At 43.9% G+C, this 21345-nt stretch overlaps 1 protein-coding gene across 1 annotated transcript in view; it reads left to right on the top strand.

Annotated features, from left to right (window-relative positions):
- The window catches only part of aldh1a3 (aldehyde dehydrogenase 1 family, member A3), a 50281-nt gene extending 34092 nt beyond the window's left edge, over window positions 1-16189 (top strand). The window contains exons 11-13 of the mRNA XM_046348959.1: window positions 3918-4075; window positions 14387-14461; window positions 14610-16189. Of these exons, the coding sequence (XP_046204915.1) occupies window positions 3918-4075; window positions 14387-14461; window positions 14610-14679 (303 nt within the window). The 3' untranslated portion in view covers window positions 14680-16189. The remainder of the gene's footprint in view (window positions 1-3917; window positions 4076-14386; window positions 14462-14609) is intronic.
- Window positions 16190-21345: the final 5156 nt, after the last annotated feature.

Here is a 21345-nt window from a genome sequence, read left to right as displayed (position 1 = left end):
GACTTTCACCATTTTTAAGTAGTCAATTGGGTGGGACTTCCTATGGGTTAAGGAAGGATCACATAATTCCATCCAGGTCATATGGAGGGATCAGTAAATTAATTATAATTGGGAACAAACATTCCATTACTATAGGTGGCAGTAAATTGCCAACCTTGGCTTTATATCTGTTCAAACAACACACTGCAGGTGAAAAGAAACAACACACTGCAGGTGAAAAGAAACAACACACTGCAGGTGAATAGAAACAACACACTGCAGGTGAATAGAAACAACACACTGCAGGTGAATAGAAACAACACACTGCAGGTGAATAGAAACAACACACTGCAGGTGAAAAGAAACAACACACTGCAGGTGAATAGAAACAACACACTGCAGGTGAATAGAAACAACACACTGCAGGTGAATAGAAACAACACACTGCAGGTGAATAGAAACAACACACTGCAGGTGAATAGAAACAACACACTGCAGGTGAATAGAAACAACACACTGCAGGTGAATAGAAACAACACACTGCAGGTGAATAGAAACAACACACTGCAGGTGAATAGAAACAACACACTGCAGGTGAATAGAAACAACACACTGCAGGTGAAAGAAACAACACACTGCAGGTGAATAGAAACAACACACTGCAGGTGAATAGAAACAACACACTGCAGGTGAATAGAAACAACACACTGCAGGTGAATAGAAACAACACACTGCAGGTGAAAAGAAACAACACACTGCAGGTGAATAGAAACAACACACTGCAGGTGAATAGAAACAACACACTGCAGGTGAATAGAAACAACACACTGCAGGTGAATAGAAACAACACACTGCAGGTGAAAAGAAACAACACACTGCAGGTGAATAGAAACAACACACTGCAGGTGAAAAGAAACAACACACTGCAGGTGACACACTGCAGGTGAATAGAAACAACACACTGCAGGTGAATAGAAACAACACACTGCAGGTGAATAGAAACAACACACTGCAGGTGAATAGAAACAACACACTGCAGGTGAATAGAAACAACACACTGCAGGTGAATAGAAACAACACACTGCAGGTGAATAGAAACAACACACTGCAGGTGAATAGAAACAACACACTGCAGGTGAATAGAAACAACACACTGCAGGTGAATAGAAACAACACACTGCAGGTGAATAGAAACAACACACTGCAGGTGAATAGAAACAACACACTGCAGGTGAAAAGAAACAACACACTGCAGGTGAATAGAAACAACACACTGCAGGTGAAAAGAAGGTGAATAGAAACAACACACTGCAGGTGAATAGAAACAACACACTGCAGGTGAAAAGAAACAACACACTGCAGGTGAATAGAAACAACACACTGCAGGTGAAAAGAAACAACACACTGCAGGTGAAATAGAAACAACACACTGCAGGTGAAAAGAAACAACACACTGCAGGTGAATAGAAACAACACACTGCAGGTGAATAGAAACAACACACTGCAGGTGAATAGAAACAACACACTGCAGGTGAATAGAAACAACACACTGCAGGTGAATAGAAACAACACACTGCAGGTGAATAGAAACAACACACTGCAGGTGAATAGAAACAACACACTGCAGGTGAATAGAAACAACACACTGCAGGTGAATAGAAACAACACACTGCAGGTGAATAGAAACAACACACTGCAGGTGAATAGAAACAACACACTGCAGGTGAATAGAAACAACACACTGCAGGTGAATAGAAACAACACACTGCAGGTGAATAGAAACAACACACTGCAGGTGAATAGAAACAACACACTGCAGGTGAATAGAAACAACACACTGCAGGTGAATAGAAACAACACACTGCAGGTGAATAGAAACAGCACACTGCAGATGAATAGAAACAACACACTGCAGGTGAAAACAAGGTGAATAGAAACAACACACTGCAGGTGAAAAGAAAACAACACACTGCAGGTGAAAAGAAACAACACACTGCAGGTGAAAAAACAACACACTGAAACAACACACTGCAGGTGAATAGAAACAACACACTGCAGGTGAAAAGAAACAACACACTGCAGGTGAAAAGAAACAACACACTGCAGGTGAATAGAAACAACACACTGCAGGTGAAAAGAAACAACACACTGCAGGTGAATAGAAACAACACACTGCAGGTGAATAGAAACAACACACTGCAGGTGAATAGAAACAACACACTGCAGGTGAATAGAAACAACACACTGCAGGTGAATAGAAACAACACACTGCAGGTGAATAACACACTGAAACAACACACTGCAGGTGAATAGAAACAACACACTGCAGGTGAATAGAAACAACACACTGCAGGTGAATAGAAACAACACACTGCAGGTGAATAGAAACAACACACTGCAGGTGAATAGAAACAACACACTGCAGGTGAATAGAAACAACACACTGCAGGTGAATAGAAACAACACACTGCAGGTGAATAGAAACAACAATAGAAACAACTGCAGGTGAATAGAAACAACACACTGCAGGTGAATAGAAACAACACACTGCAGGTGAATAGAAACAACACACTGCAGGTGAATAGAAACAACACACTGCAGGTGAAAAGAAACAACACACTGCAGGTGAATAGAAACAACACACTGCAGGTGAAAAGAAACAACACACTGCAGGTGAATAGAAACAGGTGAATAGAAACAACACACTGCAGGTGAATAGAAACAACACACTGCAGGTGAATAGAAACAACACACTGCAGGTGAATAGAAACAACACACTGCAGGTGAAAGAAACAACACACTGCAGGTGAATAGAAACAACACACTGCAGGTGAATAGAAACAACACACTGCAGGTGAATAGAAACAACACACTGCAGGTGAAAAGAAACAACACACTGCAGGTGAATAGAAACAACACACTGCAGGTGAAAAGAAACAACACACTGCAGGTGAATAGAAACAACACACTGCAGGTGAAAAGATGGCCCCCGAAGAACATTGCTTATGTTTTATATTCTCCCAACCAATTGTGATATTTATAGCCTTGTTCTTGTTATTCTTATTGTGTTACTTTTTATTCTTATTTTCTACTTTAGTCTATTTGGTAAATATTGTCTTAACTATTCTTGAACTGCACTGTTGGTTAAGGGCTTGTAAGTAAGCATTTCACGGTAAGGTCTACACTTGTTGTATTTGGCGCATGTGACAAATATAGTTTGATTTGATTGGATTTGAAGTATGTAGCCTTTTAGTTTGTTTACCAACTCATCAAATTAGTAGAAGAAGAAAATGTAATACTTAAAAATGGGAGATGGCCTCAATGGCACTACCCATGCCCCCACATGCCCCCACATGCCCCCACATGCCCCCACATGCCCCCACATGCCCCCACAGACCAATTGTGGCAGATGCATTGTTACATCCTATACATATCTCTATGGTTGTATTCACTGGACACCAAACAGGAGAAAATGGACTGACACAGGGAGGAAGCTGAACCTGTCAAATAACAAACGCTTGTGTTTTTTATTATTAATACGACCCAAGGCTATTCTGATTGGTGCTGATTGATCCTACAGACATTTATTTGGACACAACACAACATTGACATGGTTCAGCAGTGAAGTCATTGCATTTTTTAAGATAACATTTTCTTCACATTATTCATCAAATCCAAGTCAATCTAAATTGGGCGTTGAACTGCCATCTGTGGCCTGTGAGGCTTTGCTTTATCCTTCTCCTGCTGACCAGGGCCTGTTTGAATACATAACAAACCTACCTGTCTCTCCTCCTTGAGGTAATCACTGATCCAACAAACTGATAGGTGGAAGCAATTACCTATTACCAGCCATGTCACATCAGGGATTTCTTCAAAGGAGGGCAGTAGGAAGGATGCATTTGAACAGGGCATGTAATCTTCTCCGTGACCCCATCCAGATCTTCGGCCCGGTCCAGTGTATATTCCGATTCAAGAGCCAGCAGGAGGCCATAGAGAGAGCTAACAGTACGGAGTACGGCTTGGCTTCTGCCGTGTTCACACGCAATCTGGACCGGGCTCTCTCTGTGTCTGCTGCCCTGGAGACTGGCACTGTCTGGTAGGTTACTGTTAACTCCTGAACAATGGTACAATGAACAATCACTACATATGACTACAGCAACAACTATTAGCTGCTACTATTCCCATCCTAACAATTCAATACTAGTACTAATATCCAAAATAGTGTAAGGATGAGAACGGGATGCTAGTGATTGATTAGTAATGTCTGACAAGTAACAAAGATGAGTGCTCTATCTATGTCTATGGGACTAACCTACAGTATTTATAATACTGTAGGTTAGTCCCATAGACATAGATAGAGCACTCATCTTTGTATCTGTTACAGTATGGGCAGCGCCATTGAGGCTATCTTCATTTTAAAGTAGTCAATTTGGTTCTTTCCAATTGGCTGAACCCTCCTGATGACCCGGTTGGACATGACTCCAACAGGGTCACCAGGAGGGATCAGCGAATGAAGTTGGAAGTGCCAACCAGTTGACTACATTAAAATGGTGGAAGCCCTCAATGGCGCTTCCCATGCTAATGTGACCTATAATAATAATATATGCCATTTAGCAGACGCTTTTATCCAAAGCGACTTACAGTCATGTGTGCATACATTCTACGTATGGGTGGTCCCGGGGATCGAACCCACTACCCTGGCGTTACAAGCGCCATGCTCTACCAACTGAGCTACAGAAGGACCACTAGAGGCCTCTATAATTCTCTATGGTTAGTCCTCTCTCCTGCAGACAGACTAGTTGACATAAGGCTTGTTACTACCACTACTACTACCACTACCACTACTACTAATAATAATAATAATATTACTGCTACCACTTCTACTACTATTACTACTGTTACCATTGGCCCAAAGCCAACCACTACTCCTTACCACTACTACTAATAATAATAATAATATTACTGCTACCACTTCTACTACTATTACTACTGTTACCATTGGCCCAAAGCCAACCACTACTCCTTACCATTACTACTTTATTATTCATTTACTCCATGTGCTGCTAACTACTACTTTCTACAGTACAACTTCTACTAGCATTTTACCAATGTACTCCCTATTCACTCTGACTATTCACTCCGTATCCCCTACTTATACCTCTTCATGTGAGAACACAGCTCTAGCTGCACCTTGTGGCCACAAGATAGAGCCGGGTAGATAGGTAGGTATCCCGGATGAAGCTCCTCTGTGTGGCAGTGAGAGAAGGACAAGGAGTGGGAGAGAAAAAGGAAGAGATATTTTTATTTCACCTTTATTTAACCAGGTAGGCTAGTTGAGAACAAGTTCTCATTTGCAACTGCAACCTGGCCAAGATAAAGCATAGCAATTTGACACATACAACAACAGAGTTACACATGGAATAAACAAAACTATAATACAGTAGAAAAATAAGTCTATATACAATGTGAGCAAATGGGGTGAGATGAGGGAGGTAAAGGCAAAAAAGTTCATGGTGGCAGGTAAATACAATATAGCAAGTAAAACACTGGAATGGTAGATCTGCACTGTAATCTGTACTGCCCTTAAACCAACAGGGTTTCCTGAGTGATCATAGACCTCAGTCTGAGCGTTTATGTTACGTCATGGCAGGAGGGTAGGACCATCAGAACATGGGGTTTGGGTCACATTCGGATTATACAAATGAAGGTTATGACACTGGATGGGTATGACATGCTATCGCTTCCCTGGTGAATTCTGGGATGGAACTGAAGTTACTGTAAACAAATACATTACTCTGCTTATTCTCCTCTCTCTCTCACTGTCTATCTCTATTTCTCACTGTCTCGCACTCTGTCTGTCTCTCTCTCTCACTCTGTCTCACTTTCTGTCTTTTAAATGTTTTTTTTCACCTTTAGTTAACCAGGTAGGCTAGTTGAGAACAAGTTTGTCATGTTTTGTCTTATATCATCTTGTCATTTTGCTTTTCCTTCTGTTCGTTTCCCCCTGCTGGTCTTATTAGGTTCGTTCCCTTTTTCTATCCCTCTCTCTCCCCCTCCCTCTCTCTCCTCTCTCTATCGTTCCGTTCCTGCTCCCAGCTGTTCCTATTCCCCTAATCATCATTTAGTCTTCCCACACCTGTTCCCGATCCTTTCCCCTGATTAGAGTCCCTATTTATTCCTTTGTGATCCGTTCCTGTCCCGTCGGTTCCTTGTATTGTATTCACCATGCTGTGATTGCGTTTCGCCCTGTCCTGTCGTGTTTTTGCTGTGATTGTGTATCGCCCTGTCCTGTCGTGTTTTTTGCCTTCATCAGATGCTGCGTGTGAGCAGGTGTCTCTGTCGACTACGGCCTGCGCCTACCCGAAGCGACCTGCAGTCTGTGGCCGCTTCTCCAGTTATTTCCCCTCTACAAGTCTAGAGGATTTCTGTTATTCCCTGTTTGGACTTAAATAAACTCTGTTTCTGTTAAGTCGCTTTTGGGTCCTCTTTCACCTGCATGACAGAAGGAACCGACCAAGGAATGGACCCAGCGACTTCAGACGCTCGTTACACTGCCGTCAAGATCCAAGGAGCTATGCTCGGCAGACACGAGCAGGAATTGTCTGCTGCTCGCCATGCCGTGGAGAACCTGGCCGCTCAGGTTTCCGACCTCTCTGGACAGTTCCAGAGTCTACGTCTCGTGCCACCTGTTACTTCCTGGCCTGCCGAGTCTCCAGAACCTAGGGTTAATAACCCACCTTGCTACTCCGGGCAGCCCACTGAGTGCCGCTCCTTTCTCACGCAGTGTGAGATTGTGTTCTCTCTCCAACCCAACACATACTCTAGAGAGAGAGCTCGGGTTGCTTACGTCATTTCACTCCTTACTGGCCGGGCTCGAGAATGGGGCACAGCTATCTGGGAGGCAAGGGCTGATTGCTCTAACAAGTTCCAGAACGTTAAAGAGGAGATGATTCGGGTTTTTGACCGTTCAGTTTTTGGTAGGGAGGCTTCTAGGGCCCTGGCTTCATTATGCCAAGGTGAACGGTCCATAACGGATTATTCTATTGAGTTTCGCACTCTTGCTGCCTCTAGTGAGTGGAACGAGCCGGCGCTGCTCGCTCGTTTTCTGGAGGGACTCCACGCAGTGGTTAAGGATGAGATTCTCTCCCGGGAGGTTCCTTCAGATGTGGACTCTTTGATTGCTCTCGCCATCCGCATAGAACGACGGGTAGATCTTCGTCACCGGGCTCGTGGAAGAGAGCTCGCATCAACGGTGTTTCCCTGCTCCGCATCACAACCATCTCCCTCCTCTGGCTTTGAGACTGAGCCCATGCAGCTGGGAGGGATTCGCATCTCGACTAAGGAGAGGGAACGGAGGATCACCAACCGCCTGTGCCTCTATTGCGGAGTTGCTGGACATTTTGTTAATTCATGTCCAGTAAGAGGCCAGAGCCCATCAGTAAGCGGAGGGCTACTGGTGAGCGCTACTACTCAGGTCTCTTCATCTAGATCTTGTACTACTATGTCGGTCCATCTACGCTGACCGGTTCGGGTGCTACATGCAGTGCCTTGATTGACTCTGGGGCTGAGGGTTGTTTCATGGACGAAGCATGGGTTCGGAAACATAACATTCCTTTCAGACCGTTAGACAAGCCTACGCCCATGTTTGCCTTAGATGGTAGTCATCTTCCCAGTATCAAATTTGAGACACTACCTTTAACCCTCACAGTATCTGGTAACCACAGTGAGACTATTTCTTTTTTGATTTTCCGTTCACCGTTTACACCTGTTGTTTTGGGTCATCCCTGGCTAGTATGTCATAATCCTTCTATTAATTGGTCTAGTAATTCTATCCTATCCTGGAACGTTTCTTGTCATGTGAAGTGTTTAATGTCTGCCATCCCTCCCGTTTCTTCTGTCCCTACTTCTCAGGAGGAACCTGGCGATTTGACAGGAGTGCCGGAGGAATATCATGATCTGCGCACGGTCTTCAGTCGGTCCCGAGCCAACTCCCTTCCTCCTCACCGGTCGTATGATTGTAGTATTGATCTCCTTCCGGGGACCACTCCTCCTCGAGGTAGACTATACTCTCTGTCGGCTCCCGAACGTAAGGCTCTCGAGGATTATTTGTCTGTGTCTCTTGACGCCGGCACCGTAGTGCCTTCTTCCTCTCCGGCCGGGGCGGGGTTCTTTTTTGTTAAGAAGAAGGACGGTACTCTGCGCCCCTGCGTGGATTATCGAGGGCTGAATGACATAACGGTTAAGAATCGTTATCCGCTTCCCCTTATGTCATCAGCCTTCGAGATTCTGCAGGGAGCCAGGTGCTTTACTAAGTTGGACCTTCGTAACGCTTACCATCTCGTGCGCATCAGAGAGGGGGGACGAGTGGAAAACGGCGTTTAACACTCCGTTAGGGCATTTTGAGTACCGGGTTCTGCCGTTCGGTCTCGCCAATGCGCCAGCTGTTTTTCAGGCATTAGTTAATGATGTTCTGAGAGACATGCTGAACATTTTTGTTTTTGTCTATCTTGACGATATCCTGATTTTTTCTCCGTCACTCGAGATTCATGTTCAGCACGTTCGACGTGTTCTACAGCGCCTTTTAGAGAATTGTCTCTACGTAAAGGCTGAGAAGTGCTCTTTTCATGTCTCCTCCGTTACTTTTCTCGGTTCCGTTATTTCCGCTGAAGGCATTCAGATGGATTCCGCTAAGGTCCAAGCTGTCAGTGATTGGCCCGTTCCAAGGTCACGTGTCGAGTTGCAGCGCTTTTAGGTTTCGCTAATTTCTATCGGCGTTTCATTCGTAATTTCGGTCAAGTTGCTGCCCCTCTCACAGCTCTTACTTCTGTCAAGACGTGTTTTAAGTGGTCCGGTTCCGCCCAGGGAGCTTTTGATCTTCTAAAAGAACGTTTTACGTCCGCTCCTATCCTCGTTACTCCTGACGTCACTAGACAATTCATTGTCGAGGTTGACGCTTCAGAGGTGGGCGTGGGAGCCATTCTATCCCAGCGCTTCCAGTCTGACGATAAGGTTCATCCTTGCGCTTATTTTTCTCATCGCCTGTCGCCATCTGAGCGCAACTATGATGTGGGTAACCGTGAACTGCTCGCCATCCGCTTAGCCCTAGGCGAATGGCGACAGTGGTTGGAGGGGGCGACCGTTCCTTTTGTCGTTTGGACAGACCATAAGAACCTTGAGTACATCCGTTCTGCCAAACGACTTAATGCCCGTCAAGCTCGTTGGGCGTTGTTTTTCGCTCGTTTCGAGTTTGTGATTTCTTACCGTCCGGGTAGCAAGAACACCAAGCCTGATGCCTTATCCCGTCTGTTTAGTTCTTCTGTGGCTTCTACTGATCTCGAGGGGATTCTTCCTTATGGGCGTGTTGTCGGGTTGACAGTCTGGGGAATTGAAAGACAGGTTAAGCAAGCACTCACGCACACTGCGTCGCCGCGCGCTTGTCCTAGTAACCTCCTTTTTCGTCCCTGTTTCCACTCGTCTGGCTGTTCTTCAGTGGGCTCACTCTGCCAAGTTAGCTGGTCATCCCGGTGTTCGAGGCACTCTTGCGTCTATTCGCCAGCGCTTTTGGTGGCCGACTCAGGAGCGTGACACGCGCCGTTTCGTGGCTGCGTGTTCAGACTGCGCGCAGAAGAAGTCTGGTAATTTTTTTTCTGCTTCTGCTCCTGGTCTTGCTGGGTCTCAGTCTGTTCCCTGCCATCGCATCTCTCCTGTTCTTGTCCCTGCCCTTGCTGTGTCTCAGTCTGTCCCTAGTTCTCATTTTTTTTTTAGAGTTGTACCCTAGTTTCCCTTTTTATCGTTTTTCGTTACGGTCCTGAGGAGAGGAGTTGGGTTCTTTCTCGGGACGTGCTGGACCGTTTGATCTATGATTTCCTCCGTTGCCGCCAGTGTTCCTCCTCGAGAGCGCCAGGAGGCGCTCGGTGAGTGGGGGGGTACTGTCATGTTTTGTCTTATATCATCTTGTCATTTTGCTTTTCCTTCTGTTCGTTTCCCCCTGCTGGTCTTATTAGGTTCGTTCCCTTTTTCTATCCCTCTCTCTCCCCCTCCCTCTCTCTCCTCTCTCTATCGTTCCGTTCCTGCTCCCAGCTGTTCCTATTCCCTAATCATCATTTAGTCTTCCCACACCTGTTCCCGATCCTTTCCCCTGATTAGAGTCCCTATTTATTCCTTTGTGATCCGTTCCTGTCCCGTCGGTTCCTTGTATTGTATTCACCATGCTGTGATTGCGTTTCGCCCTGTCCTGTCGTGTTTTTGCTGTGATTGTGTATCGCCCTGTCCTGTCGTGTTTTTTTGCCTTCATCAGATGCTGCGTGTGAGCAGGTGTCTCTGTCGACTACGGCCTGCGCCTACCCGAAGCGACCTGCAGTCTGTGGCCGCTTCTCCAGTTATTTCCCCTCTACAAGTCTAGAGGATTTCTGTTATTCCCTGTTTGGACTTAAATAAACTCTGTTTCTGTTAAGTCGCTTTTGGGTCCTCTTTCACCTGCATGACAAAGTTCTCATTTACAACTGCGACCTGGCCAAGATAAAGCATAGCAATTCGACACATACAACAACACAGAGTTACACATGGAATAAACAAAACATACAGTCAATAATACAGTAGAAAAAAAGAACAAAGTCTATATACAATGAGTGCAAATTAGGTCAAATAAGGGAGTTAAGGCAATACATAGGCCATGGTGGCGAAGTAATTACAATATGGCAATTAAACACTGGAATGGTAGATGTGCGGAAGATTAATGTGCAAGGAGAGATACTGGGGTGCAAAGGAGCAAGATAAATAAATAAATAAATACAGTATGGGGATGAGGTAGATAGATGGGCTGGTTACAGGTGGGCTATGTACAGGTGCAGTGATCTGTAAGCTGCTCTGACAGCTGGTGCTTAAAGCTAGTGAGGGAGATATGAGTCTCCAGCTTCAGTGATTTTTGCAGTTTGTTCCAGTCATTGGCAGCAGAGAACTGGAAGGAAAGGTGACCACAGGAGGAATTGACTATGGGGGTGACCAGTGAGATATACCTGCTGGAGCGCGTGCTACGAGTAGGTGCTGCTTTGGTGACCAGTGAGCTGAGATAAGGCGGGGCTTTACCTAGCAGAGACTTGTAGATAACCTGTAGCCAGTGGGTTTGGCGACGAGTATGAAGCGAGGGCCAACCAACGAGAGCGTACAGGTCGCAGTGGTGGGTAGTATATGGGGCTTTGGTGACAAAACGGATGGCACTGTGATAGACTGCATCCAATTTGTTGAGTAGAGTGTTGGAGGCTATTTTATAGATGACATCGCCGAAGTCGAGGATCGGTAGGATGGTCAGTTTTACGAGGGTATGTTTGGCAGCATGAGTGAAGGATGCTTTGTTGCGATATAGGAAGCCAATTCTAGATTTAATTTTGGATTGGAGATACTTAATGTGAGTCTGGAAGGGCAGTGATTGATTGAATAGCATGCATTTAGTTTTACTTGCATATAAGAGCAGTTGGGGGCCATGGAAGGAGAGTTGTATGGCATTGAAGCTCGTCTGGAGGTTCGTTAACACAGTACCCAAAGAGGGGCCAGAAGTATACAGAATGGTGTCGTCTGCGTAGAGGTGGATCAGAGAATCACCAGCAGCAAGAGTGACATCATTGATGTACACTGAGAAGAGTCGGCCCGAGAATTGAACCCTGTGTCTCCCCCATAGAGACTGCCAGAGGTCCGGACAACAGCCCTTGTGATTTGACACATTGAACTCTATCAGTGAAGTAGTTGGTGAACCAGGCGAGGCAATAATTTGAGAAAACAAGGCTGTCGAGTCTGCCATGCCAATGTGGTGATTGACAGAGTCGAAAGCCTTGGCCAGATCGATGAATACGGCTGCACAGTAATGTCTCTTATCGATGGCGGTTATGATATCGTTTAGGACCTTGAGTGTGGCTGAGGTGCACCCATGACCAGCATAGCGAAGAAGGTACGGTGGGATTCGAAATGGTCGGTAATCTGTTTGTTAACTTGGCTTTCGAAGACCTTAGAAAGACAGAGTAGGATAGATATAGGTCTGTAGCAGTTTGGGTCTAGATTGTCACCCCTTTGAAGAGGGGATGGCCGCAGCAGCTTTCCAGTCTTTGGGAATCTCAGATGATTCGAAAGAGTTTGAACAGGCTAGTAATAGGGGTTGCAACAATTTCGGCAGATAATTTTAGAAAGAGAGGGTCCAGATTGTCTAGCCCGGCTGATTTGTAGGGGTCCAGATTTTACAGCTCTTTCAGAATATCAGCTATGGATTTGGGTGAAGGAGAAATGGTGGGTGCTTGGGCGGGTTGCTGTGGAGGGTGCCGGGCAGTTGGCCGGGGTAGGTGTAGCCAGGTGGAAAGCATGGAAATTCTCAATTATAGTGGATTTATCGGTGGTAAGCGTGTTTCCTAACCTCAGAGCAGTGGGCAGCTGGGAGGAGGTGCTCTTATTCTCCATGGACTTTACAGTGTCCCAGAACTTTTTTGAGTTTGTAATACAGGATGCAAATTTCTGTTTGAAAAAGCTAGCCTTAGCTTTCCTAACTGCCTGTGTATATTTGTTCCTAACTTCCGTGAAAAGTTGCATATCACGGGGGCTATTTGATGCTAATGCAGAATGCCACAGGATGTTTTTGTGCTGCTCAAGGGCAGACAGGTCTGGAGTGAACCAATGACTATTATCTATTTCTGGTTCTAAATATTTTGAATGGAGCATGCTTATTTAAGATGGTGAGGAAGGCACTTTTTAAAGAATAGCCAGACATCCTCTACTGATGGGATGAGTTCAATGTCATTCCAGGATACCCCGGCCAGGTCGATTAGCAAGGCCTGCTCGTAGAAGTGTTTTAGGGACCATTTGACAGTGATGAGGGGTGGTCGTTTGATCGTAGACCCATTACGGATGCAGGCAATGAGGCAGTGATCGCTGAGATCTTGATAGAAAACAGCAGAGGTGTATTTGGAGGGCGAGTTAGTTAGGATGATATCTATTAGGGTGCCGATGTTTACGCATTTGGGGTTGTACCTGGTAGGTTCATTGATAATTTGTGTAAGATTGAGGGCAACAAGCTTAGATTGTAGGATGGCCGGAGTGTTAAGCATGTCCCAGTTTAGGTCACCTAGTAGCACGAGTTCAGAAGATAGATGGGCGGGGGCAATCAATTCACATATGGTGTCAAGGGCACAGCTGGAGGCAGTGGGTGGTCTATAGCAAGCGACAACGGTGAGAGACTTGTTTCTGGAAAGGTGAGTTTTTAGAAGTAGAAGCTCAACTTGTTTGTGTACAGACCTGGATAGTAGGACAGAACTCTGCAGGCCATCTTTGCAGTAGATTGCAACACCGCCCCCTTTGGCAGTTCTATCTTGGCGGAAAATGTTATAGTTAGGAATGGAGATTTCAGGGTTTTTGGTAGTTTTCCTAAGCCAGGATTCAAACATGGCTAAGACATCCGGGTTGGCAGAGTGTGCTAAAGCAGTGAGTAAAACAAACTTAGGGAGTAGGCTTCTAATGGTAACATGCATGATACCAAGGCTTTTACGGTACAGAAGTCAATAAATGAGAGCACCTGGGGAGTGGGAGTGGAGCTAGGCACTGCAGGACCTGGATTAACATCTACATCACCAGAGGGACAGAGGAGAAGTAGGATAAGGGTACGGCTAAAGGCTATACGAACTGGCAGGAGCAGGTTTCTGGGCAAGATAGCATAGATTCAAGGCATAGTGTACAGACAAAGGTAAGGTAGGATGTGAGTACATTGGAGGTAAACCTAGGCATTGACTAATGAAGAGAGATACAGACTCTAGAGACGTTAAAAACCAGGTGATGTCATTGCATATGTAGGAGGTGGAACAACATGGTTGGTTAAGGCATATTGAGCAGGGCTAGAGGCTCTACATTGAAATAAGACAGTAATCACTAACCAGGACAGTAATGGACGAGGCATATTGATATTAGAGAGAGACATGCGTAGCCAAGTGATCGTATGGGTCCAGTGAGTGGTTGGGCTGGCGGTTGAGTGGTTGGGCTTCTACTCCCGTACCGGCAGTAGAAGGGGTCCGGATATTGTAGCCCAGGAGTGGGCTTCGGTGGTAGCCCAGGAGCCCTAGCCGGGCTAGCTTCAGGCTAATTTGTGCTTGCTCCGGGATGGAAACGCTAGCCAGGAGTAGTCACCCGTGATTGCGATTAGCTTGTTGCAAAGATCCAGATGAAAAGGTTTAGAGTTTGCGGAAGGAATCCGGGGATAGAAATCTAGGTTCGTTATGCTCGTTCTCTCTCTCTCTCTCTCTCTCTCTCTCTCTCTCTCTCTCTCTCTCTCTCTCTCTCTCTCTCTCTCTCTCTCTCTCTCTCTCTCTCTCTCTCTCTCTCTCTCTCTCTCTCTCTCACTCTCTCTCACTTTCTGTCTCTCTCTCTCTCTCTCTCTCAGGGTAAACTGCTATAACGCCCTCCATGCCCAGGCACCATTCGGAGGATACAAAATGTCAGGCAATGGACGAGAGCTGTAAGTCACTTCTCTTCAACACTATGTGTGATGAAAGGGTTTACTAGTTTGTTTACCCACAAATTTTGCACATTTTTAACACAATGTGAATGATTAGAACAATACAAATTAATGAGTATTTATTAACCTTTGTATTTTGACTCCTCAGGGGTGAGTATGCATTGGCAGAGTACTCTGAGGTGAAAGCTGTGACCATCAAACTGACTGAGGCACTGTGAGGGACACAGGAGAGACCACAAACCACTACTAGAGCCCAGCCCAGCACTACTGTCATCAACTCAGGCTGTGTCCCAACTCTCTGAAGCCACTCCCTTTCATCATCTTCTTGTCTCCTTTCATTTATCACCTTTGGTCATAAAGAGTTTGATTTGTGCGTGTGCTGTGCTCAAATCCTATTCAACGCCTATTTCACCTATCACTCAAAGTCATTAGGTGAAAAAAGCCAAGGAAAGGATGCCATTGAAGGGTGTTGGGACACTGGAGTGGCTTGAAGTGGCTTTCTTTCCTTGGCAAATTAAAGGAAACAAGGAGAGGTGGCCAATCTGGAAGTGAATTGGGACGCAGACAAACCCTATTAGAGTTTCAGACCCTCCCACAGCTCTATTGCTCCAGGGGTGTATTCATAGGAACCAATTGGAAGCAAACAGGACGAAATGGGAGGGACATACCTGAATTTGTCCAGTAGAAATTGCTACGGTTCGCAACACTTTACACTAATGAATACACCCCAGGCCTTTACAATACCACAGCACTTCAGAGCTTCACTAATAATAACAAATAAAAAAATCTGTTTCTTAATTTGGGGTTTTCTGATATGAATGTTCTTCTCTCATTTTGAGGAGCATTTTCTCCCTTTTCAAATGGTGGAATGATTTTTAATTCCCAAACAATGTCATATTTACCTCTATTTTTAACTTTCTAATGCCCAGAAGAAAGACATGTTTTTAACCCACTACAATAACAATATATAGGTCTAGTACTGTACTAGCAAACCTTAACTGGCATTTTAACACTTTTAAACACTTTACATTGTGTTGCATTTGGATCTGTGTACGATATCTTTCAGAGTTGCTCAACTATAAGTGTGGCAACATTCTGCTAACTTTACTAAAATTCCCAGGTTTCACAGAAATACTGGTCAGATTCAGGAACCTGGGAATTTTCTGAAAGTGAACAGAATTTGGCAGCACTATTCTTGAGTACTGAGTACTGAGTACTGAGTGCTGTTATTAACATATTGTTATGTCTTGGGTGACGATACCCCTGATGATTTTTGTATGCTTTGTGGTTTTATTGAACTAAATGTAGGAAGTTTTGCAAATGGTTTGATGGAATGTATTTCTTTGCAATACATATGGGGCAGGTTTCCCAAACTAAAACAGCATTTCAATGGAGATTCTCATTTGAGATTTGTGTTTAATCCAAGCACTAGGGTTAATCTGTGTCTGGGAAACCGGAGCCTAATTCAATAAGGTAAATCATGGGGCTTGTGTCCTATCGGTGTTTTTAATGGTATAACAATGCTACTGAAAACTGCCATTATGTTGAAAATACAAGTCATTTGGACTCCAATAATGTCTCCATTCCTTGTCACAATATGCACCATATGTGAGATGTTACAATGTATAACAAACCACAAGGAAACAAGTCATTTGTTTCATTTGCTAGACTCTCACTTTTTATATGGATATTTAAATAGACATTTTAAATAAAGGAAAATGGAATGTGTTTGTGAATCGTTTGGATTTTCATGTCATACAGATAAGATTGTAACACCTCTTGGACAAAAGCAGATTTTTGGAATATGTTTACCAGCAACTGCTAGTTAAAAAGGGCAAGTATTTGTTATTTAAATGAAGGATTCTGTCTTGTCTATCCATTCTAATTTCATTTTAGAGGTCATTGAGTGCTGCTGTATCAAATTACAATACAGTCCAAGGCTAAATATACCACGTTTATTGACAGTTCAGAATTATCACCAAGAAAACATAAAATACAGAGTGAAACATGTACATTTTCCTAGACAAAGTTATCAAATAGCAGAAATGCTTTCAACTAGTTTGACCTCACTCACTCACTCTCACAAACACACACACACAGGTTTTGCATGACACTAGTATCGATTGGCTGGCTTTAGGACCACTGCACTGTTGGTTAAGGGCTTGTAAGTAAGCATTTTACGACAAAGTCGACACTTGTTGTATTCGGCGCATGTGACAAAGTTTGATTTGATTTGCTCCGCATTATGAATGCCCTGACTGTTGCAGAGGCCATATCACCTTAAATGCTGCACGGCCAATGCAGACATCGGATTGACCAGAGTGGCAGTTTGCTTTGCCAGTCAGTCCTTTTGTATCACTTTCAGAAAGCAGAGACCGCGCCAGTTTGCTTTGCCAGTCAGTCCTTTTGTATCACTTTCAGAAAGCAGAGACCGCGCCAGTTTGCTTTGCCAGTCAGTCCTTTTGTATCACTTTCAGAAAGCAGAGACCGCGCCAGTTTGCTTTGCCAGTCAGTCCTTTTGTATCACTTTCAGAAAGCAGAGACCGCGCCAGTTTGCTTTGCCAGTCAGTCCTTAAAACCTCTTGCGACGAGCAAACCCATATCCGGGAGCGTAATCATAGCCTCAAATGCATTAGCATAATGCAACGGACATAAATACCCCTAGAAACTTTTCCTATTCATGAAAATCACAAATGAAATTAAATAAATATATTCAAACACAAGCTTAGCCTTTTGTTAACAACACTGTCATCTCAGATTTTCAAAATATGCGTTACAGCCAATGCTAGACAAGCATTTGTGTAAGTTTATCATGGCATAATGCTATGCTAGGCTCTGCTGGCAGCAAGCAACATTTTCACGAAAATAAGAAAAGCAACCAAATTAAATAATTTACCTTTGAAGAACATCAGATGCTTTCACTCAGGAGACTCCCAGTTAGATAGCAAATGTTCCTTTTTTCCAAAAATATTATTTTTGTAGGCGAAATAGCTCCTGTTTCTTCATCATGCATGGCTGAGAAATCGACCGGAAAATGCTACAACTATAACGCCAAACTTTTTTCAAAATTTGCTCCATAATATCGACAGAAACACGGCAAACGTTGTTTAGGATCCATCCTCAAGGTGTTTTTAACATATATTTGCGATAATATATCCATCGAGGCAATTGGTTTCTCATAAGAAACAATTAGAAAAATGGCTACCTCAGCATTTTACGCAAGGTTTTCTGCGGGAGACACCATGTGACCACATGCTATATATGGTCCCCTTACAGCTATTCTTCAATGGAAATGCCTACAAAAATGTCACAATGCTGTAGACACCTTGGGGAATACCTGGAAAACGTAAGCTCATTCGTAGCTCATTCACAGCCATATAAGGAGTCATTGGCATGAGGCGGTTTTAAAAAATGCGGCACTTCCTGGTTGGATTTGTATCTGGGTTTCACCTGTAACATCAGTTCTGTGGCACTCACAGACAATATCTTTGCAGTTTTGGAAACATCACAGTGTCTTCATTCCATAGCTGTCAATTATATGCATAGTCGAGCATCTTTTTATGACAAAATATCTTGTTTAAAACGGGAACGTTTTTCATCCAAAAATTAAAATAGCGCCCCCTAAATCCAAGAGGTTTTAAGGCAGTGAGCTGATTAATTTGATGTCAGCACTTTGAACTCGGCCTTGTAAACTTTGTTGTAATCCGATAGACTTTTTGATGACCATTTGAAACCGAAAGTTATTTTATTGCTAGAACAATATAGGCTGTGATAGCTGTAGGTCTAATTGATATGTTCATTCATTTACCCAGTAGGATAGAGCAATTTTGATTTCATGTATTGGTATGAAACTAAACACAGAGCATTTCCCTAAAATACACATTTTGTGGCTTTAAATACAATAACAATGGTTGCCTTTCTTGCTACAGACCTATTTGATCATCATGCCCTGCCTGCATCTCTAATCCCCATCTGTAGCATACCTGTATCTGGTAGAATACATTTACACCTTTCTCTCTCTATCAGTCTTGCTTGTCCATCTTCCTCAATTAAAATGAAATATTCCAACAGATCAATCTTTCTGTCAAAACGTCATTAAATATTGGTAAGTTATTTAGCTATAGTGTAGATGTAGGGCTGTTTCTTTACTAATTACACAGACAGTGCCACTACTGCAATAATATCAGACAGAGAGACAAGCTGGCAGAGAGAGACAAGCTGGCCCGGGGGAAATGTGCAGGCCGCCCCTTTTGTAGGCTGCTATGTTGCAATCAATATTCTCGGTGCCGTCTTGTTTAAACAAAATGTTTCAATATTCTCAGAGCCACCATGTTGATACAATGCTTCAATATTCTCCGAGCCACCATGTTGATACAATGCTTCAATATTCTCCGAGCCACCATGTTGATACAATGTTTCAATATTCTCAGAGCCACCTTGTTGATACAATGTTTCAATATTCTCCGAGCCACCATGTTGATACAATGTTTCAATATTCTCAGAGCTACCATGTTGATACAATGTTTCAATATTCTCAGAGCCACCATGTTGATACAATGTTTCAATATTCTCCGAGCCACCATGTTGATACAATGCTTCAATATTCTCTGAGCCACCATGTTGATACAATGTTTCAATATTCTCCGAGCCACCATGTTGATACAATGTTTCAATATTCTCCGAGCCACCTTGTTGATACAATGTTTCAATATTCTCAGAGCCACCTTGTTGATACAATGTTTCAATATTCTCCGAGCCACCATGTTGATACAATGCTTCAATATTCTCCGAGCCACCATGTTGATACAATGTTTCAATATTCTCCGAGCCACCATGTTGATACAATGCTTCAATATTCTCAGAGCCACCATGTTGATACAATGTTTCAATATTCTCCGAGCCACCATGTTGATACAATGCTTCAATATTCTCCGAGCCACCATGTTGATACAATGTTTCAATATTCTCAGAGCCACCATGTTGATACAATGTTTCAATATTCTCAGAAACACCTTGTTGATACAATGTTTCAATATTCTCAGAGCCACCATGTTGATACAATGTTTCAATATTCTCAGAGCCACCATGTTGATACAATGTTTCAATATTCTCAGAGCCACCATGTTGATACAATGTTTCAATATTCTCAGAGCCACCATGTTGATACAATGCTTCAATATTCTCAGAGCCACCATGTTGATACAATGCTTCTACATTCTCAGAGCCACCATGTTGATACAATGTTTCAATATTCTCAGAAACACCTTGTTGATACAATGTTTCAATATTCTCAGAGCCACCATGTTGATACAATGTTTCAATATTCTCAGAGCCACCATGTTGATACAATGCTTCAATATTCTCAGAAACACCTTGTTGATACAATGTTTCAATATTCTCCGAAACACCTTGTTGATACAATGCTTCAATATTCTCAGAGCCACCTTGTTGATACAATGTTTCAAACTGTTTCACGTGGAGTGCCAATTTACAATTGATCCTACCATTTCTAAAGATCTGCGTGATGATTTTCATAAGCATTGCAGGCTACCTAACTGTGCCTCAAAAAAGTCTAACTGCCAACAACTAACTAATTACACTGAACAGAAACATTTAATGTGTTGTTTCAGTGTTTCATGAGCTGAAATAAAAGATCCCAGAAATGTTCCATATGCACAAAAAGCTTATTTCTCTCAAATTTGGTGCACAATTTGTTTCCATCACTGTTAGTGAGCGTTTCCCCTTTGCCAAGATAAGCCCTCCACCTGACAGGACTGGCATATCAATAATATGATTCAACCGCATTATGATTACACAGCTGCACCTTGTGCTGGGGACAATAAAAGGCCACTCTAAAATGTGCAGTTTTGTCACACAACACAATGCCACAAATGTCTCAAGTTTGGAGGGAGAGTGGAATTCGCATGCTGACTGCAACATTGTCCACCAGAGCTGTTGCCAGAAAATTGAATGTTAATTTCTCCACCATAAGCCGTCTTCAACATCGTTTTAGAGATTTTTGCAATACATCCAACTGGCCTCACAACCACAGACCATGTGTATGGCTTTGTGTGTGCGAGCAGTTTGCTGATGTCAACATTGTGAACAGAGTGCCCCATGGTGGCGGTGGGGTTATGTTATGGGCAGGAATAAGATACAGGACAACGAACACAATTACATTTTATCGATGGCAACTTGACTGGACAGAGAGTCCGTGATAAGATTCTGAGGCCCATTGTCGTGCCATTCATCCGCCTCCATCACCTCATGTTTCATCATGATAATGCACAGCCCCATGTCGCACGGATCTGTACACAATTCCTGGAACCCGAAAATGTCCCAATTCTTCCATGGCCTGCATACTCACCGTGTCGGAGATCTTTGTGGGCTATACTCGGCCTTGTCTCAGGATGGTAAGTTGGTGGTTGAAGATTTCCCTCTAGTGGTGTGGGGGCTGTGCTTTGGCAAAGTGGGTGGGGTTATATCCTTCCTGTTTGGCCCTGTCCGGGGGTGTCCTCGGATGGGGCCACAGTGTCACCTGACCCCTCCTGTCTCAGCCTCCAGTATTTATGCTGCAGTAGTTTATGTGTCGGGGGGCTAGGGTCAGTTTGTTTATCTGGAGTACTTCTCCTGTCCTATTCGGTGTCCTGTGTGAATCTAAGTGTGCGTTCTCTAATTCTCTCCTTTCTTTCTTTCTCTCTCTCGGAGGACCTGAGCCCTAGGACCATGCCCCAGGACTACCTGACATGATGACTCCTTGCTGTCCCCAGTCCACCTGGCCATGCTGCTGCTCCAGTTTCAACTGGCCTGGGCCCTAGGACCATGTCCCAGGACTACCTGACATGAGGACTCCTTGCTGTCCCCAGTCCACCTGGCCATGCTCC

Source organism: Oncorhynchus gorbuscha, linkage group LG05 (genome assembly GCF_021184085.1).
Source record: "Oncorhynchus gorbuscha isolate QuinsamMale2020 ecotype Even-year linkage group LG05, OgorEven_v1.0, whole genome shotgun sequence".
In the NCBI taxonomy this organism is placed as follows: Eukaryota; Metazoa; Chordata; class Actinopteri; order Salmoniformes; family Salmonidae; genus Oncorhynchus; species Oncorhynchus gorbuscha.
This window is presented reverse-complemented; position numbering and strand designations above follow the sequence as displayed.